At 36.3% G+C, this 27,692-nt stretch overlaps 2 protein-coding genes across 4 annotated transcripts in view; both read left to right on the top strand.

The window, feature by feature from the left end:
* The first annotated feature begins 1,427 nt into the window (after positions 1-1,427).
* LOC144631942 (uncharacterized) lies at positions 1,428-24,274 on the top strand. Of its 3 annotated transcripts, none has more exons than XM_078490521.1 (10): positions 1,428-1,510; positions 17,361-17,629; positions 17,857-18,161; positions 18,849-18,943; positions 19,420-19,576; positions 19,998-20,061; positions 20,571-20,624; positions 21,062-21,273; positions 21,926-22,091; positions 23,921-24,274. In XM_078490521.1, exons 2-10 carry the CDS (start codon positions 17,407-17,409, stop codon positions 24,088-24,090), a joined length of 1,446 nt encoding a protein of 481 aa, XP_078346647.1. In that variant the 5' UTR covers positions 1,428-1,510; positions 17,361-17,406; the 3' UTR covers positions 24,091-24,274. The 3 variants fall into 3 exon arrangements, with proteins under 3 accessions (XP_078346647.1, XP_078346645.1, XP_078346646.1); XM_078490519.1 differs by lacking the exon at positions 1,428-1,510 and adding an exon at positions 7,708-7,914; XM_078490520.1 differs by lacking the exon at positions 1,428-1,510 and adding an exon at positions 13,842-13,929.
* Positions 24,275-27,368: 3,094 nt separating this feature from the next.
* The window catches only part of LOC144631944 (neuropeptide Y receptor type 6-like), a 29,068-nt gene continuing 28,744 nt past the window's right edge, over positions 27,369-27,692 (top strand). The window contains exon 1 of the mRNA XM_078490527.1: positions 27,369-27,436. The gene's annotated coding sequence lies outside the window, so the exon portion shown is untranslated. The remainder of the gene's footprint in view (positions 27,437-27,692) is intronic.

Raw genomic sequence — 27,692 nt, 5'->3', positions numbered from 1 at the left:
GAATATATCCTCTCCATTATTTTTGGCAAACTCAGTTAAGGTGGAAGTTCGCTTATTTGTAAATATTAAATAAACGAGAAAACGTGTTTTAGAATACATGCATTGTCTAAATGCATGTATTCTAAAACATTCTGCATGTATGCTTTTTAAGTGTCTAAAAAGATTAGACACTTAATTAAGCGATATTGTAATGATTTAGATATCAAACTAGTTTTTTCTTCTTTTAAGATCGGTAATCTTTTTGGAGTGAAAGACCCTATCCCTGGCGGTCTCCGTTCGTGTGTGGTTTACAAGTTTGCATGTGCGGGCTGTAATGCCTGTTATGTCGGCGAAACCACCCGACATTTTGCCACACGCGTGCGTGAGCACTTAGCCAGTGATAAGGCCTCCCACATTTTCAAACACCCTTCAGAATTCTGAACGCTGTCGCTCCTTGTGTTCAATAGATTGCTTTCATACTTTAGATCACGCCTCTACCAGCTTTCAACTTAAGATAAAGGAGGCTATCCATATTCAAAGGGAACTACCTTGCCTCAATCAGCAATTACACCATGTAAATCTAAAATTATCCTTCTAATTCACACATTTTCACGTTCTGTTGTTACTACTTGTCTTAATTAGCATTTTTTCTACTTATTATTCAACTCACTGTGCTTTGTAAACCATTCAACTGAAGATGACAGATGCTCTGTCGAAACATGTCTTTGAAACTTAAAAAAATTGTCGTTTTTCTTATAATCTTAACATGCATTGTCATTGTTAATGTGTCGTGTTGTTGACATAATTTCATTTTTGACAAGAAGATCTACCTACATTGCTTGAAAGAGTGTACATTAAATTACTGTTATTTTTTTTTTTTTTGTTTTGCTCACCCTGTTTAGTCATTTAGTCTCTTTTCGGGACTAGAATTGGAGCATACGATTCATTGTATAAAAAGTAGCATTTAATAATAGCAAGTGTTTCTCGTAGTTTTTCTCAAATTAAATGAAAATAATCTATTGAAAATTCCTATTAACGTACCTTGACATTTTTACTACAATTCTGGCCGTGTTTGTTGCCTTTTCGTAGTATTCATGACAAAATAATTGACCAGCAGATAAACGTTATTACAAGTAAGTCTTCTTTTTTCCACTAATTATAGATTGGAGCGTCACGTTTCAAATAATAACAATAACAGCAATGGCACTAAATATAAAAAGCACTTAAGTCAAGGCAATAAGCTAAACCCAAGTGCTTTAAAAAAATTTAATTTAATTCCAAGGTAAAATCAAACTAAAAACACTTCCAAGCAATCATTATCTCTAATTTACATCCTGACCAATAGTATGTCATTTATTTTTAAGGAAATTTTCTAAAGTAGTGGTAACTAGAAATGGTATTTTGTTTTTTTGGAAACAGACCACAGAGATAAAGAAAAGCTATTCGATGTAATTCCTATACAACTGTCTGTCAGTTCACATTCAGCAGTTCCTCGCCATCATCATTATCCACTGTCAGTTTCTTGTAGAAGGTACGTGTTTTATGATTGCCGCGAGCATTTATTGGTAGACAGTGAAATAAGATGGCTTTTGTTAATCATTCTAAATATCCAAGGCTATCTTGGAAGTAAAAGTTAAAAGGGCTTCTCGTGAATCAGACACGGCAAGATAATTGACTGAAATCTCACTCAGTCTGCTGTAATGTGATCAGGTATCCTCTCGGATCTAAGAGCCGTGTTTAAACACATCGTGTTTCAACTGACGTAACATCATTTTTACAACACAAGAAAAGTCATCACTGTACTGGCATACCTAATCCAAGTCGCTTTGAGCTATCTCGTGTGAAATCAGTTTTTGCCATCTCTTTAGTTACATTCTTTCAACAACTAAACATTATCTTACATCACGTTGGACTGCATCATCAGAGGGTACAAAGATCCCACCTTGTCTTGCGTCACCATCAGCTCAGACTTCTGGCCAAAAATGTGATCACTGAAAAAGAAAAAAAGCTTACATTGAACAAAATCACTGTCATGGATCCTGATACAGTCCATCCAGTAATATCCACTTGTGGTCTTATAAAACAAGAAAGAAAACACAGAAAAAATATAGACCTCTTGTAATTGAAGTTTATAATTTCTCAGGCCTTACGTTAGCTTAACTTAAGCGTGATTTTGACATCTGAGGCCGCATTGATCTGGAATATGAATACTATGTCTTAGATGTATATTACGTCTACAATGATGTGCGTCAAAAACAACACGGACTAATTGCCTCTACTAAGACCATTAAGACAGAGTATCTTTTTATTTCTCTGATGATTCTGTGCTTCCGATCCATGGACCGCACTGTCCAAGGAAAAGCCATTGGAAAATTAATTGTTGCAAAACCTGACTAAAAACTGCAAATCTCTTGCCGCAAAACCAAAAGAATATTTTCTTAAATTGCAAATCAAGAAATATTATGCGCTTTACCGCAGATTTTACCACAGATTTTACCCGCTGAATGGCCAGCTGTTTAAACTGTCTTAATGTCACAATTTTCTTATGTTGACAGATGCCATTCATTTCGAGCGGGAACTTTCCTGACGGCTGATTTTGTATGGGTCATATGACACTAGCTTTCCCCATCATCAATACTTTACTCGTCACCATACGTTGATGTTTTAAATTGTTGGGAAAATCCTTTCATCGGTGATTAGGCTGCAAGAGTGATTGAAAACACTCGCGGCATCCTTTTTGATGCCAATATGCCGAAAATATAATATATAGTTTTCCGGAACCGAAACTGAGTTCAAATATGTAATTAGCAAACTTAACGTTGATTGTTAAACATTGGTATCATTCTTTCTTTTTTCATTGGGTAAGAGCCTGCGCGTGACAAAGGAATAAACTGCTAGGAGATTAGTGAATTATTCAATAATTCTCATTATAAGTGATTATAATAATTTCATCGCACATTGTGGCGTATTTTGCGGCCTAGAATATATAACAACAAGAACAATGAGAAGCTTGAGAAGCTTAAAATCGGGCGCTTTGCCTTGAAAGGCAGGGTTCAGTACAGCAGAAACCACGAAGCAGTTACTTAAGTAGCACTCAGTCCGACTGTGTTTGTGTAAGTCACAGGGCTTGCATGAGCTGTATTAGTGTGCATAATATAATATCTAGAACGTTGTCGAGATTGCATTATTACTTAATGAATGATGGTTTCAATTTATAAATGTATCTCACACAATACAAATAAACATTGAAGTAGACGACTAGACAATGTAAAGTTTGACTTAGCAAAGTGCAGTGTATTGGTAATACTGTAAGGTGCGGTTTCACCTGACGGTCGTGTGCTTTTCGGTATTTTCCAGGCATTGCACTTTGATGGGACAGTACTACAACTGTTTACCGGGGAACTACTATTGTCAAGAAAATGATCACAACTTGTTGATGAATGATTGAACATTTGTTTCATACCATTACTGTAATAGCAATTGATGAAGGCTTTTAGTCCTGAACCAAAGTATAAGGACTGGGAAATACTGAAACCATTATCAGCCACCTTAAACGGAAATATCTTGTTGGTGTTTCAAGGAATACAAGGAAACTTCACTCATCCCATGTATCTATGTATTGCGGTATTTTGTAATTTTTTGAGTGATTTTTGGGGATGTTTGGCAGGTGATAGTTTTTTTAAAAGAATAGTAAAATTTAAAACTAAGAAAATTGAAAATTTAATGTGAATTTAAATTGGAATTGGAAGTTAGAAATTGGCAGACGGACACCAAAAGTCCCGTACATCCTGGAGTGTTTTTGCATGGGGGTCAACTGTGTGATGATGTTTCCATTTTTTTCTTCTCCCCACTGTAAAACTGTTGTTGGTGTTATGTTGGTGTTATCACATGTCAAGCCTTTAAAAGGTATGAAAGAAAAAGGATAAATCTGGTGTCATTTCGAATATTATTTTGATTCTGTCTTTTAAGCTTATCCATATTGTTCATTGGCAAGAAAAATCCTTGTTCTTTTTTCTCTTAAAAAAATAAATTGATATAATTTGTCTGTGCTATGGCAATTACAGTGGGGTGGTCTTGATGTGTCTTTAACTTGTAGACTGGACTGGACTAGTAAAACGCGGACTTGTAAAACGCCTCTAGACACTTGAATTCCTTGGCCACAATATCTTACGGCTCTCTTCAATACATAATTCTCAAAAAAAAGTAACCTCAGAAAAAGTCAGAAGCAAATAAGTCGAAAGACCGAATTTGAACATATAACGGCAAATGTTCTAATGTCACGAACGTAGGAGTCGTGTAGGCCCGTCACCTTTATTTACCACATATTGCCCCCAAATTAAAACAGTACCCTCAGAAAGAAGTCAGAAGCAAAAAGGTCGAAAGGAATTAAAATTTAACGGCAAATATTCCAATGTCACGAACGTAGGAGTCGTGTAGGCCCGTCACCTTTATTTACGATTGACTGTTGATTTCTGAACGGGCCCCGTTCTACCTCGTGCGAGCAATACAAACGACTGCACTCAACAGACGTCAAGTAGTGGAAAAAAGAAAATGCACACAACTCATACATCAATCCCGTTGTTTTAGTAGGGGTTTGCAGAACAACATGTGCTTATGAAAAATTCCACGCAAAAAACTAGGTGCTCAAAAAGTAGAAATATGCCGTCGAAGAAAAAAAGAGCTTCAAACACAAATTTTTCGCTCGCTAAACCGTTTAGTTTCCGTTTAGTGTCCGCGTTCTACAAGTCCGTGCTTAACAACCCTCGTTTTACAAGTCCGCGTTACAAGTCCGCTTTACTATCCTACGCCGCTTTACTATCCGCGTTTACTATCCGCCTTTTACAATCCATACTAGTCCGCGTATACTATCCGCGTTTACAAGTCCGCTTTACTATCCCACTATCCATCCATCCTCAACAATCCGCCCTCTAAAGTCCTTCCGGTCCTTCTTTTCTCCACCTCTTCCCTTTCTCAATTTTTTTGCTACCCTCCCTTCGCGGCGGTGCGCGATCAAGACTCCAATCAGAGTGGGTTCTTACTATTTAATATTAAAATTCATTTTTATATTTCCCAAGCCGACTAAGCTAACTAAACGTCGAGTGTATCTTTCAGTAAAAAAACATCCGTTATACGCCGGTCCAGCTCACGCACTACCCCTCTCCGACCTCCACTTACGTGCTACTACATCATTCTTTTAAATTTTTTTTTGACCACCACGTACCTTTCTTCAAAAACTTCGCCCGGTTTTAACCTGTTTTAACTTTCAAAATTAGAGCGTTCGAAACTAAATAAGATCCGTATCACAAAAAAGCGTTTACAGACTTTAAAATCCTGCTTCAAATAGGAAAATAATCTTTGAAAACTTTATATTTTTATTTTTTATCATCTTAAATCCTTTACCTACTATTTAGCTTCCCTCACCAAAATAAGAAAGAAAGGAACCTTTCTATTATTTGAAGAGCCGTTATTATGACCTCTCGAATAATTCATTTTTTTCATTTCTTTATCAACTTTTCATTCACCTTATACTACTCCATTTGCTCTCTTGCGTCTTACTAACCAAATTAAAATAATTCCAAAATGCTGTACAAACATTCTACTCTTTGTGACAAACGACTTGACGACAATTTCGATGATCGACACAGTTCTTCCTAAATAAAAAAAGTACGGCGGAGTCAGGCTCAAAAAACCGCAGATCACACCCCATTCTATCAAAAAGAACATCTATTTGCTAAAAATGCGTGACATCAATAGTACCTTTTTCATTTAAAATAATTATTGTCAATGCGCAATTTCACATGGTGAATATATCGGCCCAGTTCTCGGCCGGGTCCAGTTCTCGGCCACTTTGTGTTTAACGCGTTTTTTCACACTCCAGTTGATCAAAAGAAAAGGTATTTCCTTCAAACGATAGACTGATTCATGTGCTTTAAGTATCTTGAGTTTGATCGTTCATTCGATATAGAAAGCTCACACGTCGAGTTTACGCGGAGGTAGTTGTTTGTTTACGGCTCCAAATTCATGGATGTAGTTAAATTCGTATTTTATCCAAAAGCCCCCACCATACGAGCTAATTTTTGGCATGTGAAACGTAGAATAATTCAGCTTTCTGCTTTAGTTAACTTTTCGTTGAACCGTTGTATTTTTTGGTCTTAATTTATTCGAAATTTTTTCTTGCGACGTTTGCGTATTTGCCAGTTCTCGGCCACCCTTCTCGCTATCACAGCTTAGCGCTTGGTTTTTAATATAATTTCATCTGCTGCTGCCAGAATGAAGAAATAAATGTTTTAAAAATAAAGTTCAATTTATCTCTAAGTTTTATAGTAAAATAGGTTTAAGAGTGATTTATGACTGTGAAAATTAATTGAGATTTTTTAAGTAGAACGCTTTAGTGGCTGAGAACTGGGCCAAGGTGGCCGAGAACTGGGCCCACAAATGGAGCTTTTATTTTTATTATTGCTCGGGCAAATTAATTTTTGACCGGTCGATAGCTTTACACCAAAAAGCTGAATAATGTAGCTAGCTCTGGGAGAAATTTCAAGTTCCTGCGGTTCTTCTGAGGTAAGAAATACAAGTTTACGTCAAAAGTGGCCGAGAGCTGGGCCAAGGTGGCCGAGAACTGGGCCCACAAATGGAGCTTTTATTTTTATTATTGCTCGGGCAAATTAATTTTTGACCGGTCGATAGCTTTACACCAAAAAGCTGAATAATGTAGCTAGCTCTGGGAGAAATTTCAAGTTCCTGCGGTTCTTCTGAGGTAAGAAATACAAGTTTACGTCAAAAGTTGCCGAGAACTGGGCCAAGGTGGCCGAGAACTGGGCCCACAAATGGAGCTTTTATTTTTATTATTGCTCGGGCAAATTAATTTTTGACCGGTCGATAGCTTTACACCAAAAAGCTGAATAATGTAGCTAGCTCTGCGAGAAATTTCAAGTTCCTGCGGTTCTTCTGAGGTAAGAAATACAAGTTTACGTCAAAAGTGGCCGAGAACTGGGCCCCATACTGTACTTTGCACCGTAAGCTTTTTTCTCTGTCCTTCCGCCGAAGCAAAAAAACACAACCTGATTACACATTAACCCAAAAGTCGACCAAGTGTGCCTGCAACGATTTCCTGTCAAAACTAAAATGAAAACCATTGCGGTATGCGTCACCCGTAGCGGTTTTGTAGCAACCCCGAGCTATCCCCGTCTTTTTGGCCGCGCCAGGAGACTACGCTCTAGGACGACCAAAGGGTAAACCTTAAATCGGCCACGCCCGATTAAAAATATAGCCAGTCAATCAGAATTGGAAATCATCCAACTGTTCTCGCCACTTTCTTGATTACTTTCTTACTGGGCTCTCTGTTGCCTTCTTCACTTCAAGTACCGTTGGACTCGAGGTGATTCCAAGTGCAACTCCAGAACAAACGGTTTTTGAGCAATATAACGACAAAATGGCTGAAAAGCCTAACCGGAAATCATATTCTCAGACTTCTCAGCTACATTAAGAGGAATTGCAGAAACTCGAAGGCGGCAAACTGTAAGTATTAAGTTTGTCTTGGTCGAGCGAAGCTCGCTCAGTTCAGGCAATTTTGCAAACTGCCAGTTCAGTTAAACGCACAATTAATTTTAACACCTCACCTCATAAAGACTATTTTTGAACTGTCTACAGAATTTCGTATTTTTAGAATATATAACAAAAATATAGCCAGTCAATCAGAATTGGAAATCATCCAACTGTTCTCGCCACTTTCTTGATTACTTTCTTACTGGGCTCTCTGTGCCTTCTTCACTTCACTAGTACCGTTGGACTCGAGGTGATTCCAAGTGCAACTCCAGAACAAACGGTTTTTGAGCTTTATAACGACAAAATGGCTGAAAAGCCTAACCGGAAATCAGATTCTCAGACTTCTCAGCTACATTAAGAGGAATTGCAGAAACTCGAAGGCGGCAAACTGTAAGCCTGATTAAGTTTGTCTTGGTCGAGCGAAGCTCGCTCAGTTCAGGCAATTATGCCAAACTGCCAGCTCAGTTAAACGCACAATTAATTTTAACACCTCACCTCATAAAGACTATTTTTGAACTGTCTACAGAATTTCGTAATTTTCCTTGCAAGAAAACTCTAGAGCAAAGACTGTTTTCACAAATGTTGCGGTTCTCTGGCAAGTTTTGTAAACATTTAGAACTCGAAACGGCAGTGTTCAAGAAAGGCTTACTCTCTTTTATTTCTAAATGTCTTCTGAAATTATCATAACAGTGTTCCTTTCTCAGAGCCTGAGTCGGGCCAAATACATATTTACGCCCGCGAACACCAACTGTATTGATATATTAGATTCTATGTTTTGTTTTTTGTGTCATTAGCATGACACCCCAACCCTGATCAGTATTGCTCGTAGATTTCATTCAGAATCGGTTTAACGTATTGTCACCCAAGGACAACTTGCATAGTGCACTGAAATCGTCTGACGCAAAACAAGCTCTTTGGAAATCAGAGCTTTCCGTGCTGTGGTTCGGCCCCCCGTCGTTAGCGTTCGGTTATGCATGTTAATGGCAGGTGACATTATTTAATTGCGGTTACTCGGTAACACCCAGCCAAATCCGCAAAACGACAAGCCCGCTTCTCAGGTCGCATTAATACACCCTAGAAAGAAGTCTGAACCAAATACCCATTACAAGTCTAGTGCCGTTCGATGACGTCATGTCGCTTTTCCTTTTATTAATGGGGAAAAGATTCTGTCGAGGTCACCAATTTGTGCGTGAGTAAAGGGAAGAAAATTGTTTTAGTAGAAACCTGACATGAAATGCATAAGATTATAATCGACTGAACCATAGTCTCCTCTACTATGACTGAACTGATTTGCTCTTATATACCTGGGTTGCTTACCAGTCAACCAAAAATCCCGGGAATTTCAGTCCATTAAACAACCAGGCGTCCTGTCCCGCTCACTCGAGATGCCATGGCGCAAAGAGGTTCCCCACAAATGAAATTTCTTCAGCACCCCACTTGAAGCTTGATATATTCCACAAAGATGGATTTCCACCAGCGTACTTGAGAGGATTTTTCTACACTTCAAAAAAGCACTCAGAACCCGAGGGTTAACGAAAGAAAAAAGAAATTATCGGAGATTATGCATGCTGGTGTAAATTCGCTGGCGTTTTGACCATTTATATGGAATATATCGAGCCTCCAGTAAGTACAGTTTATAATTGTTAAATATACGTGTTTGAAATCTTCGAAAATCAGTAACTCAACGAAATCGCTTAAATCGACCTGAGGAGCTGGGAAACAACAAAAAATAACACAGCAACAGTGTGAGTCAATTTCACTCAGAAAACATTGGAATTTATACCTCCTTAACAAAATTGTTTTGTTCCCGTGCAAAACCCTTATAAATTGAGTCTTCTTAGGGTTTTGCAGCGCTTATCAATACCGTTCACACTGAAAACAACTGACAACTACACATATTGAATCACGGTCGAATGTTTTTTTAATTCAACCAATCAAAATCGCTACCCGGTTTTCGAGTACTGACGTCACCTAGCGGTATTTAATGACTTTGATAGCAGCTTTTTGGTTCAGACATCTTTAGTTATTTTTTTTTTTTTTTTTTGTCCCCCAAAAAACCCCCCCCCTTCCCCCCCTCCGCATGTCATTTGAGGCTGTCTTTGTGATTGAAGATTTTTTTGGTTTTACAACTAATTGAAAACTGCTCTTCGAAAGTAAGCGACCAGAGAAGACGGCTGAAATTCAGACTACAAAACAAAATCCGCTTTGAGCAATTCATGAGTCGGAGTTTCGTTGTTAAGTCTCCTCGGAAGAAATGATAGCTATTCAGTGGACCGACTTAAGGAAGACCATGGAATCTCATTTGAAAGTAAGTTCTGATCGTTGAAGTAGAGGTTATATTCATGTGATATGCATGGCGTAACATTTGGTAGCTCTACATCGAAAAGACAGTCAGACTACTAAATAAGAGAGATGGTATAACATCTTTGCTTCAGAGCTGAGATTTATTTCCATATACCGTTCCGACCGGTAAACACCTATTCTTATAAGTCAAACGGTGTAATGAATCGATATCTTTTCCATTTATCACGAATTGTTTTGAAAACAAATCACGTTTTATCAAATCTGATAAAATAATGCATGAAAACATTGATAACAACCTTTTCAGTAAGGGGTATACAAAACGCCACAAAGACTATTAAGATGTAAATCGCTTAATTTCTACAATATTTCTCCAACAACCAATATCACTGGTGTGCAATTGATGTGAACTTTTAATCATAAATTAAGGTTATCATTTCGTGCAGGTAATACTCAGGAATAACTCACTAAAACTAAAGTATCACGATCCATCAAACGGACAAAAATGGTCAGTCCAGGTTTTGTTGATAAAATCCCGATTTTAAATTATCCGTTGTTAAAACTAAGAATGGCAGTTTAATGGCTCGTAAAATCAATTTACTGCCATTAAGGTCACATTTATTTTGCGAAGTTCATCAGAGCTATTGTTATGAAGATAAATATATAATGATGAATAAGCAAAATAAAAGCACACCAAATTTAAATTGACCTCCTCTTTTTAATTTGTCTGGAACCTCTAAAGCGTTAATTAATGCCGACGGGCCTTAAAGAAAAAAACCGAAAACGCTTCACAAACATGGGCTGTTATATGATTTCACTATAAATTTCTGGACATTCATCTGGATCAAAGTCCTCTAAAATGAACGTTCTGTGGAACTGAATTGCCTGGCGAAGATTTTTAACCTCAGTTTCCAAAGCCGGTTGCCCACTTAGTAAGGTTTTGACAGCCTTGCTCTTCTAGTCAATGTAAGAATTTTTCTTTCTTTCTATGGTAAATATTTCTGACACGTTGGTGAAGTTTACATGGCTGTTCAGAAGGTAAAATAGATAAAGCTATCAACCGGCGGATAAATCACTATTCAGTGGATAAGCGTTTAAAACAAACTATACTACCCACTAGATAGTGATTTATCTGGTGCTCAGCATTCTTTGAACAAACTGGCCATGGCCCAGTACTGTATTTACTGATAAAAAGCAAATTGCAATTTTTTTTGATAAACTGAAGAAATTTAGTGTCATCAAGAAATGACGTAAAACAAAAAATTCAAACTACACCACAATAGCTAACCAACAGTAGTTTCGGCAACACCAAGTACCCTAGGCTAAACAAAACAAAACAAAAATCGTTAACGAAAGGGGAAAAAGTTTCAGGAAAGTCCCGGCTGTAATGAATACTGTGTGCATAACATAAATGATGTTTACTAGTAGAAAGTTACTTTCTTTTTGACCGCATATCTGACTTGCATTCTTGCATTCAAATTTGATTTGAATAAATTTGCATCGAATTATTTTTTATTTTCACTGGTAAAACGTTTTTCGCCGGTTTTTTTTTTTTTACCTGTAAAGGAAAATATTTTTTTTGAAAGCAAGAAAACATTGAGAATAACTTGAGTTTAAAAATCGCCAGGAAAAATACTAGATATTAACAAGACACAAGATACTAACTATTAATATATCCAATTGCTTAGTTTTCTTGCAGTTAAACAAGGTTTGTAATGGTTTCCTTCGGAAAAGGCCAAATTCGACAAAAATAAATATTGTTAAGTACTAACTATTCCAAGAAGGTTTAGGTAAACCTCATTATCTTTCTTGACGACAAAATCAGCGTCACTCCGGTACTAAATAAACAAAAGTGTTATAGGTTTAAATGAAAAAGAAACCTATTTATTAAAAACGTTCGGGTGATAATCAAAGCTGCTTGTTCTGATGTGAAACCAAACTTACAAATATTAATAATTTGATCTAAAACAAAGATTATCGTAAAAGTGTTACTGAGTGTCGAAACAATGAACTCTTGAAATTAAGAGTAACACCCTCCACGAGGAGATGAAATTCAATATATTAGAATAACACAAAAACAAATCAATTTTAAACATTCACTTTTATTCCATTTTTGTGCGTTTTCTACCAAAAAATTTAACAGAATATTTCCCCTTAAATTTTTCTTTCTATGAATAATAATCATACGACGATGATACAGATTTAACAAAGCTTCTTATTTTTCAAGTAGAAACTTTCCTTTTTGTAGTTTAACAATATATTTCAAAACAGATCAGATTCGACCAAACATCCAGAAAAAGTTGAAAGATGGTTGAAAGGCCATGTGTCTTTGAGCAGAAATTCAGAGACGTATTTTTTCAATGTAATGCAGCTGTTAACGCAAAATGTAAAATGTTTAACTTTTTAACAAAAACTAGCAAATTCTTGACCTCGGTTATTGCATATGTAGCTTTCTGATTGGCTCACAAATCCCGGTTAATTAAAAGTCATCCTGCGGAATCGGCGGATTCTCTGATACCAAGAGGCGAGTTTGCTAAAATCAGACGATATTTTGCAAGATTAAGCAGGATAAGTGACCTATAATAAAGCTACAATCTGCTTGATCAGATCGGGGCGGATTAAAGGGATTTTCAGTTTACCTAAACAATGGCGTGAAGGCTTAAATTTACAAATTGAAGATCAGTTGAACAAGAAACAACAAGATGGTGTATGTTATTCGATTCCTTCTGTCTAGTCATAAATTGTTAGCTTCGATAAGTATTTATAAAATTTGGTTTATCTGACCGTCTACACTCTCTTTGGTACATTTTCTGCATTGTACAGGTAGAAAGCTCGTTTAATTCCTTGTCGCTTGTATTTGTCAATCATTTAATCTGCAAATTTTTTTAACCTCGAATTCAAAAGATGGTAAAACTGCTAATATCTCCGAAGAAAAATAAATTATATAAATTAAATAAATTAAACTAATCTAATAAAAAATATGAATCCATGAATCCAACTAATCTAAGTATAAATAAAAATATTTACATAAGTTACTTATAAAATATATATACAAATTCTCAAAAATTATAAGCAGGCCAGATGATCGACAGTAAGGCAGAAATGTTGACACTCTAACTAGCGGTTCTTGCAAAAATTACAGCATTCTGCTTAGAAATTAAAGGTTTTTCAAAAGTAGGAGAAATACGCGTATGCAATCAGGTAAGGAATTCTAGAGTTTACCAAGCGTAATAACGAAAATATTGTAAGCCTGCTCTGAACGTTTTAACAGGCGTAAGGAAAGGTGAAGATCTGTTCCTATCCTAAAAAATGCGAGCACCGAGCAACTGCTGGATGGGGCAAAACCTTTGATGTTGCGAGGCCCAAATTAGTTGCTCTATAGGTGGTCCGTTTTCTTAGCGGAGCGAAAATAACAGAAATCTTGGGGAAAACACCTACCAGTTTAATAGTATGTGGAGATTGGTCGATATTTCATGATCCTCACTATGCTGGCGAAAGCAATTACAAGCTGCTCGTAGTTTTGCAGACCATCGACACAAGCATAGGAACATTTGGCAGAACATACTAGGCTACAGCGCTTATTTCATTAAAATTAAAATTAAACACTTAACTGAGATGAAATTATTTACAACATTCACAATCAATCAATCAAACTTTTGTCACAATGCAATTAACAGGTAACAATTATTTTCAATTTTTATCTTTTTCAAGCTATTTAGTAGGTAGAAAAAAACGTCCAAAATTGTAGTTTTGGGAAAATTACAGTATTAAGTATGCCCTGAATCGATACTTAACTTTGCACAGAGATTGATGTTTATGTCGAGAATAGTATGTGTATATCTGTAGAATAAACCGTTTAGATATTATAATTTTGACGAGTCAAATGAAAACCACCAACAGATTAAATTTTGTGGACTGATTGAATTTTGGTAAGCTTTAATCAGACTCTTCTTTCCCCTTTGTGACGCAAACGCACTCCCGGTAGGACAAATTAAAAATTAATGTATAACCTTAATGTCAAACTTGACTAATTCATCCCAAACGAGAGCTTAAAACAACGATATAGTTGCCTTTACCGCCCAGCATTTTTGTAACTCACAAAAGGTAGGTTTTTATTTTGTACTACTTGTACTTTCATAAAGTGACGTTTCTATTGTCTTGTTGCGGTAGGAACGGTGCTGCGCTTCGAACCACGGATGTCTACCACAACAGCAGCACTTGACGCTTTTTATGCTTCCTATCTACAATTTTTCGTTCATTTTAAGAAAACTACTCGATTAAGTTCTCAAGTCATTGTCTAAAACCTAAACTACAGTTCAAACAAGGTAATCAAGTGATGTAAGCCAAGCAATCAGTTTTCAGTTTGCGTGAACCTAGCTTTAGTCCCGGCCTTTAGTCCGGCAAATAATTTATTTCCAAGTTTACCAAATACAGCTGCAAAAAGTAGATGGTTTTCCACTGATGTTCTATAACAAAAAATGGCGCGCTTGAGATCCAGCAAAGCTGCTAGTGGATGCCCGAGACGTGGGCATTAAGCTGCTTTTCTAGACCTCAAATTTTAAGTGTTTTATTTTGTTATAGAACAAAACATAAACACAAAACATACGACAGGACGCCCCCGCTTATGGCAGTCAAAAATATACGGAATCGAAGATCAGTAAAGGGAAGGTTAATTTGATTTTTTTTTTCTTCGGTGACGTGTTCATACGTAGATAAGCGAAGATACCATTTCATTCATATTTTCAATTATTGGATTTCCTTCTTTCTTAGAAAACTGTTAAAACCACCGCTGATTTTTGATTGATTTCGATCGATTTTCGAAGTGAAGTGGTCTATCTTAAGTTTATGGCTAAAAATATTCCTTACCTCTAAGCGTTTGTTTTGCTTAATATTAAATTTCCAATCAATTTTGCGCAGTGGCGGCTTTGCCACTCTAGAGATGAGCAATAAACTTCATTGATTCTTTCTTTCTCTGTCGCTTTGGCACTGCCTCACTTCCATTTAAACAAGTATAGCGTTTCTGATGAAAACGTGCTGCATAAAAGACACAACAACCAAATGAATAAAGGCGAAATCGACAAACAATTTGCGCATCGGGGTTACAGGGCCTCTATAAGCTTAAGCTGGCTTCTTTTGACATAATAATTCTTTTTAAAATTAATTCAGTCTATCGCGCGTATTCACCGGCTATATTGTAAATATTATTACTAATTTCCAATAAGTGGACATACGAAAGAAACGTATTTAAGGTTGACATTCCTTAAATACAAGAAATGAATTCAAAAGGGCAAAAATATATTCATTTTTGAAGAAATCCTGCATAAGCCTGACTTCTGTAAGAACAGGGAATGTTGTAAATTAGAAAACTAATTGTAATCCGTATCGTAACCTGTTTTGTCAAAATAAAATTGTTACCACAGAACAATTAAATTTCTACGCGACGAGATGTTAAACCCGCCTACGCAAGCGTCCTTCATTTTTTAGTGAACAAGATCACAAGAATTATCATCTCTTTTTCGGTTTCTTTTAAAATATGAGTTTTTCAACTGGAATTGGATCAAGATTAAGATCCATTCAAATTTGTTTAAAAACATTGTTTGCATTAGGTAAACTTACATTTATATAACCAGTAAATTGATCGACGTTCTATATGAAAATAAAACAAGAAACGAAACGAAATGGTCTGAAGATGTAAGTTGTAGCATACGAAATGTTACGTGGAGCTACGTCACGGACAACACATTCTGAAAAAATTGGCAAAGTTTTTCAAATTTGTCGTTCGATATTTGTCTTAATTTTTATCATTCGAAACCATTCTTGGTTATTTTCGCCGTTTTTTACTCCTTTGTTGTTTTTCTCTGTCAGAAATTATTATTTTGAGGTGTCCTTCAATTTTAAGGTAATCAAAAAATTGACTTAATAAACCATGACATTGCCTCTTTAGGAACTTTGATTTAAAAAAAAATCAAAGTTTTTCCGACATGCGTTGTCTTGAAGTGTTTGTCACCGCAGTGTTTTTTTTTTATTTTTATTGAAGAAAGAGGAAACTTTTTATGCTTGTAAAAACGTTTCCCCTCTACTATTAATTAATTTGCCACTACAGTTCAAACGGAGAGGAACATACGTCTCCTCTACTATTTGTCAAAAGTAGAGGGGAAATTACATAACGTACTGGAAAAAGTCGAAAATAGCGACTTTTCAAATCGCGTACGTGTCGAGCGGTCCTCTTTATGGATACAAAATTGGGCGTGGTTTCGTACAAAATTTAAGCTTTTCAGCTGCATTGGGATAAAAATTAATTTCCGTGAAACGTTTTGTTAAGTATTTTAGATATAGAACATAGAATTCGCCAGGCAGCGTGCCATTGCCTGTTGTAGTGTCAAGTAGTGTGGCTGTACGAAACATGAACTAAATTAACAATTAAGGTCACAAACGCACGATGAAATTGTTTTTTTTCTGACAATGTACTCAAGTTTTAAGTTTTCTTTTTTGATTGAAAACTCCTTGTATTTTCAGTTCTGTTCTGCCTCAATAACTGCATTTCATTTCCGTGTAGAGAATTGTAGTATCATCCTGCTTATTTGTACGAATCTTTAAAATACAGAAGTAGTTTAGCATAACCAAACATTCAGATTATTTTAAATATTAATCAAATAGTGACCTTTTACAATCTTGGACAAAACTGTTATATCGTGATGATGGTTAAACACTTTGCAAATTTCGACAGCTTCAAGTTTATTTAGAGTTCTTGGCTCGAAAAAATATCTTCCATGCTTGAGTTTATCTACTGACCTTGGTTTAGACCTCCATGAAAGATCACATTATAGTTTCGTGTTCTGTTAGTTTTAGTTCCGCTGCATTTGTCATTGGCTCTTGGCTCTTTATGTTGGTTTTTCATGTAGGTTTATTTGTTTGTAGTCGCTTTTTCAAGTAAATCTCGTAAGTGTTTCGAATTATTCAAGGTAACCGAGATTCGCACCCAAACATATATCTACAATTGAGCTATATTGTTGATGACTAAGGTTTCCGTGAGTGGAAACTTGTAGCAGTTGAAATTCTACAATAAAAGCCTTTGCAGTGCAGACTCTTGCCGGGTGCCTCTTGCCGGTTAGCTCAGCTATTCCCCCAACGTCCCAACACAATGTTAGAATGCCTAGTATCCAGCCCCATGTTGGCCCCCTGCAGGACCAGACGACCAGTGCCTGTTTTAGATTCATGGTCGAATTAACGGTTGAATCATTCAATTCGTGTTAGGAACGGATCCTTTGAACGAGAACAAACAAGTATTTTATTTTATTGACGTGAGGATGTATAATCGAAGCCTAGAATGTAATAAAGAAAACTAAACAAACAATTGCTCGAAGGGTGTTCAATTTGTGAAGATATCGGTGACGTGCCAACAAAAGATCTGTTTGCTTTTGAAACAAATAATCGGCTGCAATATTTCTTTAGAGTCAGTCATCCGCTCTTGAGCCAGAAATTTGTATTTGGTCTGTCAAATTTTGTGATTATAGTCTCTTTCAATTTAATTGCAGAATCTTACTTCATAGCTACCAGCAAGTTTCCACTAAACAGCTCTGCATGGCTTGGTGTTCGGGTGCTATCCGTCCGCTTTACAGTTTGGCCTTGTCTGTCTTATTTGGAGTTTTGTTAAGTGCTTCAGAGGCAAGCGATCGCGAAGAGGGGTTCGGTACTATCGACTGTCCTCACTCGCTTACAGTCCAGTGGAACAAGATTCTTGAACGACCTCCTTATGTGGAAGCAAAAAAAAACTCCACAAACGAATTTGATGGACTTTTTCCAAGTAATGCATTTGAGATTTATGAACTGCAATATTCTATTGTTGTTATTACTTTTTCTATCTTTCTTTTTTTTCCTTGTTTATGTTTTGTTTATTTAAATAAGCTGTGATTCCCAACTTCTTTGATATGGAAACCATTATTTAAACTTGTTTCTCATTTAAAATAGATCATGATAAAGAATCATGGAATTATGCGCGATGAACGCTTTTATTTGTGTCTATTTTGACAGCTTTCCTTCAGATGATGTTAGATGAATGTTGCCGACTCAGCAGTAATTTGGTGTACAACAGCTCAGCTGAAGAGCCGGACTTAAATCTTCCAGTTATAATTAATCTTGAGGCCGATTACAACATAAACAGCGGTCAAAGAAATTTTGTGCCCATGTTGCCACAAACTGGAATAGCGTTTGTAGTTGTCAAAAGCACCAAAAGTGAGCAGTCGTGGCGAATCATCAAGCCGCTACTTGCTACTTGGCCTGTTCTGGTTCTAATACTTATTTTCTCATTGCTTGCTGGAATCATCGCCTGGTCATTGGTAAGTTCAATATTATGGTGTTTCAATCAGTTTTCAGGTTTTCTTTTTTTTCATCTTCGACGATGAATATATGCCCAGGTTTTTATTTGATTGTGCATACAATGTGATTAGCTGAACGGTAAACCATGGCAAAGTCGAAAGCGCACATGATCTAGTTTGAACGTAAAATTCATTGTATGTCTTGCAGTGTAAATACCCTATAAATTCTAATAAGAAGTTAATTCAGTTTTCACACGAAGTATCTGTATTTGCACCATTTTCATGTAACGTCATAAATAAGTTAAGTTATATTTTTCGAATAGAGAGTCGTCGGCGATCGCCTGCGAATAGTAGTGATGTCGTTTCAAATTTGAAGGGGAGGGTGGGCGCACATTTCTTGACAATCAGTTTATTATCACGAGTTACTTTACGAAACAAAGTTAACAAACTATTAAATGAGTGAAGGAAACAAAAAAGAATATTTTATCAAAATTTTACATCTTCTGAATTGTAACAATGTCTGCTCCATTCCAGTATTGCGAATGTCTTTCTTGGCAAAACTGGAACAAACAAGATTTTTTAAAAATAAAAAAAACAGTAAACAAAACATTAATTTCTTCGTTACAAAAAAGTCCCTGGCAGTAAAAAAATCTTTGAACTATATTTTCACACTAACAAATAACAAGTATAATGCGTACATGTTGCTAGGAGACCAGGAAAAATCCCGACAACTTTCCTTCAATGTTTACCAAAGGCACGTGGGAAGGTTTCTGGTGGGCCTTTGTTTCTATGACAACAGTAGGGTAAGTAAAACCAAGGTTTGTTTTGTATTTTGTTTGCATAATGTAGCCATTAAAGAAAAACGTTCACGTTCTCCAAAATACGCAATTAATTTGGTCACTCCAAATTGTTGTTTTGTAGAGAACGGCCAAGAAATGTACCAAGATTCAAAATGCACGTTCAGAGTTATTATTCTGCTTATTAAACCTTTTTGTTTGGTGACGATCCCCGGGTGACGATCTCGTTCACGTAGCTTGTTTAAGTTCCCTATTACCTCTTGGTATAAGTCGTTTAAACGTTGAGCCATTTGTAATTTAATTTGTCAGTTATAATAAGTTTGGCCTTAAAGCATGTGAAGTGACAGATTGTGGGACTGCACTGGTTAATAACGTGGTTTGATTTTGCTGACTGAAAAAGCTGTACTATAATGATCTTTATAAATGCACTCGGTTAAAGGGAGAACAAAATCTTTTTTCATCATTAATTACTATTTTTACAGTTATGGAGATCGTTATCCAAAGTCAATTGGAGGTCGCCTCTTTGCAGTCATGTGGATTTTAGTGGGAATGGTTATAATCTCCATTTTCACAGCAACTTTGACTTCTTCTCTAACAACTCTTTCTCTGGAAACTAAAGTTAATTTACCAGGAGCAAAGGTTGGTAGATCTAAAATAGGATTCAAAGCTTTAATGCTCACGGTATACTGTACAGGTCAGATGAGGCAGGGGATGTTTCTTTAATTAAAAAAATATTATTAAATTAACGATAATTATTAATTATCAATGTTTCTTTCATTGAAAAAAATAGAAATAACCTCAAAGGTCTTTTCCTCGCATAATCGTCTTGTCGAGAATGATTGGCTTGGGGGAAAAATCTATCTTTACTTCATTTCTATATTGCCTGCGGAGGCTCCGGCTTGAGATGGCATGTAATTTAAGAAAATGCCTCGTCAAACGTGGCTTACTATTCAATTCTGAAAAAGAATAGAATATTTGGTGTTTTGTGCAAGTTAAAGTTTAAGAAAATTAAGTATACTGCGTTATTTCTTATTTTGTCCATGCTGTCATCTGTGATCAGGTTGTAACGCTTGTCGGTTCCATTGAGAGCATAACAGGATTCCAACATCAGGCCAATCTTACACGTGAGAAACTTTAATATGTCAACACTGAGTCAACTTTATCGTAATGATTCAACCTTTGTTTAGTATTGCTAAGTAGATTGTTGAAGTAATAGTTTTGGTAGCGTGTGTTTTAGTGTAGTAATCAAAGTAATCAAAGTAATAAAAGTTCCTTACTGTAGGTAATGCACTAGACTATGTGCTAGCGTTTGCTTTATAAGGCTACTTTTGATCTTGAAGTTTACATTGCGATTTCTTTTACTTTTGCTAACTTTAATATCCGCTGTCATGTTTCAAGAGGTTTCGACAACGCTTTATGCAGCGAGAGTAGTTGTTGAGTAGCGTAAAAGCGTATGCAACAATTTCGAAAGGTATTATGAGCAGTGGTATCGTTCACTGTTGCTTGTTCGAAGTAAGTGTTTCAGCGAAATGCTATGTTTTGGAAAATTCTTCTAAAATTTATTTTGCTAAAGCTAACTTACGTATTTTCATGCACCATTAATTCTTGTTGTTTTGTTTTGTTTAATGTACAGGAGTGCAAACAGCACGTGAAATTCATACACATCTAGAAAGTGGTCAATTCCAAGGTGATAATGGGTCGAACTATCACATTTGAAGCAAGCCTGATTGGTTCTTTTTAAAGTGACTTCAAGAATATCTGAACACCAATATATTCTGTTTCACATTCCATGCAAGTTTTGTGCTAAAAGAATCTGATTGGCTGCAAGACCATACGCTTCCTGCTTGCATGTATTCCGAGTACAGATAATGGCATTCTCATACATATACATACACAGCCTCCGAGAAATCTTTACCTGTGGGAACTTCCTAAATGCGAATCATTATGTGTCTTTAAAAGAGCGTTATACAATTTAATTTAAAAAAAACATGATGTTGTAACTGGGAACTATATTCTTACATGATCTAAATTGTGATGCGAATCTCTATTATATTTTCCAAGTAGCTACCACAAGTCTCTGAGCAAAAACTATTGGTCACAATACTGTGAATTATTTTTCCACAGGAGCTTTGATGGACGCTTATTTCCTCGTTCACTTCAAAAGTAATTATCCAACCAGTAAACTCAAAGTTCAGGAAGTCATTCAACAGAAAAATTTGGAATATGGCGTTCGCGTCAAGGACAAACAATTGGCTGAGTGCTTTCTTGAAAAGAGGTACACCCAGGAGTTCGATTTATATGAGCACGCTGAGATATTTCTTCAGCAATCTTTATCGGTTAGTACTTCGTACTGTTTTATAGTTTTCATGGTAAAGTAAGGCATAGGTCCGCAATGCATACGTATCTTTTCTGTCGCTCATAAACAGTTATTACAAGAAATTATCAGACTGTTGAAATTCTGGACCCTTCGTTTTGTGTAGTAACGTGCGTGTCACCGCACAAGGGAAGGAAAATAGAACGGGAGTGCCTGCAGTCATTCCCCTTGACATAATGTAATTATTCATTAATTCTTAGACACATGGCATTACATAACGTGCATGATAGCATAGTGTCGACAGCTTCATAGTCAGTACACACACATACTGGTCGAGTGCCTATTTATCGGAATCCCGCATCATATTACAACTGGCGATAATATACCGTTATTATACATACTTCTTATTTCCCTGAAACAAATTAAGTTTTTCACCAAGAACACTTAGTTGATTTTCAACAAAGTTAATAAAGCTTAATAAATTGCCGTAGCAAATTTTTAAAAGCTGACGTTTCGATCGTTAGCCCAGCGTCTTTGCTCTGACGACGACTCTGCTCCGACGAAGGGCTAACGCTGGAACGTCAAATTTTCAAAATACGCTACGGTGGTTTTTTCTGGAAATAGAGAAAAATGTAGCACCTCGCAAACCTTGATTAACGTTTTCCATCCTTCAGAGTGAATTTGAAAACAAAGACGACAGTCAAGTCAACTTATTCGATCCTGAAGGTTTGCTGTATCTTCCTGCGATTTTTACATGTTTGGGAGTAACCGCCCTCTTAATGATGGCCGGAGGAGCCTGGGACGTGTACCATAAATTTAACTGTCTACGAACTAAAAGAGGTTTGTTTTACTCCAAAACATACTTCATAAGTAAACGAAGTGAAATAATTAAATAAAATAATAAAATAAATAAACAAAATCGATCATCATTTAAAAGTTACCTATCGATATTAAATCACACTTGTCATACTTTGAGATGTTCTTCAAACAAATTGTGCTGGAATTAATGCTTAATGTTTTCAGTAAACCGACGCCAATCGATCTGGTAGAAATGCACTCAAATAACTACTGTGGCGCCGATTTTGAATTTAAACTCGTTTAAAACTTTTAAAATCGAAAGGAAAAGCTACTTTGGAATAATCGGTGGCGCTGTGTTAAAGATCCAAAAATATTTCCCGATGATTATGATGTTGTTTAATGATTGAATAGTGGAATATGATAATGAATCATGTAGAATTTTGTCGAGATAACACTCAACTTTTTTTGAATTAAAAAAAAAAATCTTAACTATTTTTATCTTTTAATTACCTTTATGCGCATTTTAAATTGTAAAGTTTTATACAGCTCATTGTAGCGAATATTTATTAGAGTACGAGCAGTCCCTATTTTTTCGCAGAGTCCGTGGAGCTTGAAGCAAAATTTTTTTCGAAGAGTTCGTCGAGCTTATAGCGAAAAAAATTACGCGCGGGGGGAGGAGGCGGGGCGAGGCGATGCGGGACTACCCGCAAAGCCACAGTGTTTGACCTTTCACGGCCGAGTGATTTTCAAATCTAATTTGTCGTGTCCAATAATATTTCCGCATTTTGACGTACTGTCAATTGACACCGCTTCACTTAGTTGGGTTTGTCACGTACGCATCAAACGCAAATCTTTTTTGATGAATCGTCTGCAAAGTTTATCTCTGGCGATTTATACAGTTCCAGCAATGTTTATTTTTTTTACACTGATTCACCTCTTAATGGGCTAAAGCTTAATGTAAAGGCAGCTTGATGTAAGTGTTTAAAGCGCTTCTGTTTGTTTAAATTTGTTTATTCCCGGTAAGACCAGAAGCCGTTTCGAGAGCTCATAGTGATTGTAAAGCCGCTTCGAAAGAGTAGCTAAATAGCGCTATAGAAATGATTATTATTATTATTATTATTACTCAAAAGCTCCCGCTCTCATCGCTTCGCAATATGACATGCAAGTGTTGAAAACGTATTGACATCTTGCTGTCAACGCTCCAAGCGTTAGCCAATCATATTTTTGTTTTGTGAGAGCAACGCATAATTCAAACACTGTGGCTTTGCGGGTAGTCCCTATTTTTTTCGCTTCTCGCCTCGCCCCGCCTCTTCCTCCCCCGCGCGTAAATTTTTTTCGCTATAAGCTCGACGAACTCTTCGAAAAAAAATCGCTTCAAGCTTGACAGACTCTGCGAAAAAATAGGGACTGCTCGTAGTCTAAATATTTATGATTTTTATATTGTACTTCCAGTAGTTGTTTTTGTAGATTATTAAAATTATTTTAAAGCGCCTAGAGCTTTTTTATTATTATAATTATTATTATTATTATTATAGTTAACTTTTATAACCTTTTTATCCTCGTGTGTACCTTTTTTTAAATATTATGTGAAATAAAATTGTTGTTATATGAGTTTTTTTTTAAATATCATTATTATTATTATTATTATTATTATTAGAATTTTTAAATTTTTAACTTGTAAAAAAATTATTATTATTATTATTATTATTATTATTATTATTATTATTATTATCAGGCTTCAAGTGACAAAAGAGGAATATTGATACTCCCAAGACATTTCAAACTGATCAGAAAATGCCAAAAGGAATTGATAACGTAGATCTTGTATTTAACAACTTTGCTAAGAAGTGATAACATTTTGTTATTTACAGGGCGACAAGAAAATCTTTCAATTTCACTTACGAAAAACGGCCTTGACAAGGATTGCATAAGTCACGAGAAGCTGCAAGATCTTGAGAATAAGATCCAAGAACTCAACCAAACGTTTAATCTCATCAAGAATGGAAAACAGGGCAAGATCTTCACTCGAGATTACATGTAACCGTCCTTAGAGCGCGTGAAGTTTGACTAGCTTCCCAAGAATCACTTAAAACAAAGTTTAAGATAAGAGAAAAATTGAGAGGAAGGATAAGACAAGATATTTCGATGCGATACGATATGATAACATAAGTAACATAACAGAAGCTCATTAAAAACTATTCCATGAGCGTGCATGGGATACAAGATGTAGGTTTGGGTAAATTCTGCTCGAAATTTGGAGTATTGTGTCAGCCTGCAATGCCCGTAAAAGTCGCGTTTTCTGATCAACATTGTGCTCAGGCGACCTAACTCGGCTCCAGTTCTGCTCAAATTTTGCAGAACAATTGTCGTTGTGTAAACCAAAATTGTAAAATGTGACTAGGTGAGCGCTTTTCATGCCTCTGTGATAATTATGTTCGGGAGTGCGTTTTTTAATGCGTTTCATTTTTAACGCTAAGAAATGGGACATGCAAATCACAAGGTATTTTGGATAAGTTTTAATTATTTCATTATTTTTAACATATCTTTTGTGTAACGGATTTTTTCAGGTTCTGTCCAATTCTGCTTAATTTTTCTTCTCGAAAAATGCGGGATTCAGCAGAAGAATTCCCGCTACCTTACGCATCAAATTGTACTCGAAATTCCGCCAGAAAAATTTATCTGAACCTAACGAGATGATAAAACTAAATAACCAACGAGGCACATGGCACCATCATGGTCATAATCATATCCAACAAGCTCAGATTCCGGAAAAGTATCCACTTAATTAAGAGAGGGTTACAGCTAAGGGAGGTTTTAAAAACATGTTATGTAAAAGCTGGGAACATAACTTACAAGAGGTGGCCATGCATGGGTAGCGGATGGTCCACTGTATTTCGTCTTTAATCATTTCAGCCTTAGCAGTCGGCATGTATCTTTAGTTAAACGTGGCGGGTTGCTACACAGAAAATGCTTAAAAAACTCTTCTATAATAGAAAATGAATACAAATATATAATTACTTACCTAATATGCTTTATATCAATATAAAACAAAGCTAAAAATACCAAAAATGCAGTCAGGAGTTTACATTAATGCTCTTCTGACGCTGACTTATTATGAGCGTTGTTTTACGCTCAAATAAGTCAGCGTCAGAAATTATAAAGAACATTAAATACAAAGCTGATTACAATAATTTAAAAAAAAATAAAAAAAAAAAAAAAAAAACCACAAAAAATACAAAAACAAATTTTTCTTCAAAAATAAAATCTTTAAAAACCTAAATATACTAAATTTGTGCTAATTAAGAACCTGTTTAGGCTAACTTGGAAAAATGTAGTTACTTACTCACGCGGTTTTACTTCATAGATTTGCTGGCTTTTTTTAACAAACCTGTCGTTTGAACTTTTATATTTTCGTATTCTATTCTCTTTTATATTCTCTATCGTTTACACTCCAGCATGACATTGCTTAGCCATTTCTGTCGCGATTTAATCCAGTCCCTGAACTCTCTCTTCTGCGCATCCTTTATAGGGGATGAAACTATACGCGAGAAGACTCTCTCCTCTCGCGTCTGGGTTCAACCCCTATAAAAGGCGCGCGGAAGAGAGAGTTCAGGGACTACAATCTTTGACAAAACCTTGGCGCAGTTGCTGTTTTTCTTACTTAAAACATGAAAAAGTTAAGTAATTTCCCCTCTCTCTTTGCAATGTTGCGTAGCATGCAAAAAAATAATACCTTCAATTGCTGCCTACTTTTTCTCACAAACTGAAACGTAATGCACGAGGAGTTTGGGCACATTGTGCTATCCAACACTGAAACGGGGGGATGGGGGGTGGGTGGGCCAACGACTTTTGTCAATGATTGTAGACTAGTCGCCAATTAGCAAGTCATCGTTTTTTTTGCCTCACTTTACGTTAAACGCTGGCAGTACTTGGCCCGTGAGCATATATTTGGTTACCTCGGTGAGCTCGGGGTAATAATCGTTTTTAACCCAAAGCCATAAGTTGTATGTATTTCTTTGACGTAAATATCCCAGAAAAATGGAAAAATGAACTACATAGAACTGGACCAAAAAATAAGTGGGTGCCCTCTACCCTCCCCTCCTCCTCCAATGGATCAAGAAGGGGCCTACTCTTACTCTAGTCGATCTTTTTACCGCATACAAAACTAGGAAATGCAGCAGTTCATGTTGTGTTCTGCAGCTGCCCAGTTAAGTTGACAATGAGCCTGAATAGCGTGGGACAGTTGTACTGGGATGCTGTGGAACTGTCTGTGCAGGTTGCACCGAGACTCTAGTCCTCTACAATAATCTGCTTACTCTTCTTTACTGGTGGTGCTTCAACTGTCTTGACTCACTACTGACTACAACACTGAAGGTTCACCAAATATATGGCTAACTTGTAGACATGTTTGGGTACAAATCTCGGTGACCTTGAATAACTCGAGACAATTTTGAACTTACTCGTAGAAGCGAATACAAACAGAGGTACATAAAAAAACAACACAGGGAGCAAATGAAAAATTCGAAAGAATTAAAAGTAGTAAAACACGAAATTATAACAGGATCTTTATGGAGGCCCAAACCAAGGTCAGTAGACAAACCCACACATGATCACCGATGGGAACTAGACGAACTATTGTTCAACTAAGATAAACAACTTGTGTGGGTGGTCGGGCTCTCGAATTGCACGACTCGCACGGTAGCTACAAAATTATAAACAACTGATCATGAACAAAAATTGCTTAATTCTAAAAATTATATTAAGCTTTATAACACTTGCACAAAATATTGGAAACATTCCCTTCAATGTATTTTCGTAAGTGGTGCATCGATTACCAAACGCTCATAGTCTGAGTTTGCCAGTTTAATTTGTAGAAAAGCTCAGTAATAGGATTCAAAGCTCACTACAGTTTGAGTGTTTCCCTGTAGCCGAGTCCATGACGGATTTATTGGAAATCAAACAGCTAAAAAGATATTAACCAAATCAGCTAAACTCGGTCAAGGTATGAATGGTAGGTTCACATAAAACATGACTTATATAACGGCCAAAGCAATGGCCGGAATGTGCTGTACAGTTGCAACGGAGAACAGTGGGCAATGGTCATAAAAACACAGCCATCCCCTACTGGGAAAATGTAGGCAGGTGTCCCCTCCTCCCTAACAAATATTTTTTTTTCATCTTTACTTACCTGAATTATGTTATCTTTCACCTGCTGCGAATAACAAATACGCCCACTAGCTACCCAGGTCTACCCAAAGAGTTCCGCCCAATCTTCGCCGCAGGCACTAAGCAAAAAGAACAGAACAAAAAAAGCAAACAAAAGAACTTTATGTCAAAAGCAAGCCCGAAATTTCATTCTTTGGATTATGGAGCCAAAGCAAAATACAGTAAGTATGTGAATTATGGATTATACTTTTAGTTTCTAGCTCGGGATAAGCTAAATTTTGCAAGCTGTACCTTGCATAGTTAGTATTGTTAAGCGCCATTAATTTTATTTTGTTGGTCATCGATCTTATTACTTTATACGGTATACCAACAGGGCCTATCAGCTTTAACCTTCACAAAGTCCGAGTCTTTCTTTATTGACAAATTTCCCACAAGGCTGATGCACAAATGCTAGAAAACATGTATTATTCCTGAACA

The sequence above is a fragment of the Oculina patagonica genome, chromosome 12 (genome assembly GCF_052425735.1).
Source record: "Oculina patagonica isolate OP01 chromosome 12, crgOcupat, whole genome shotgun sequence".
Taxonomy (NCBI): Eukaryota; Metazoa; Cnidaria; class Anthozoa; order Scleractinia; family Oculinidae; genus Oculina; species Oculina patagonica.
Note: the sequence above shows the minus strand (reverse complement) of the source record. Positions and strands in the feature narration are given on the sequence as shown.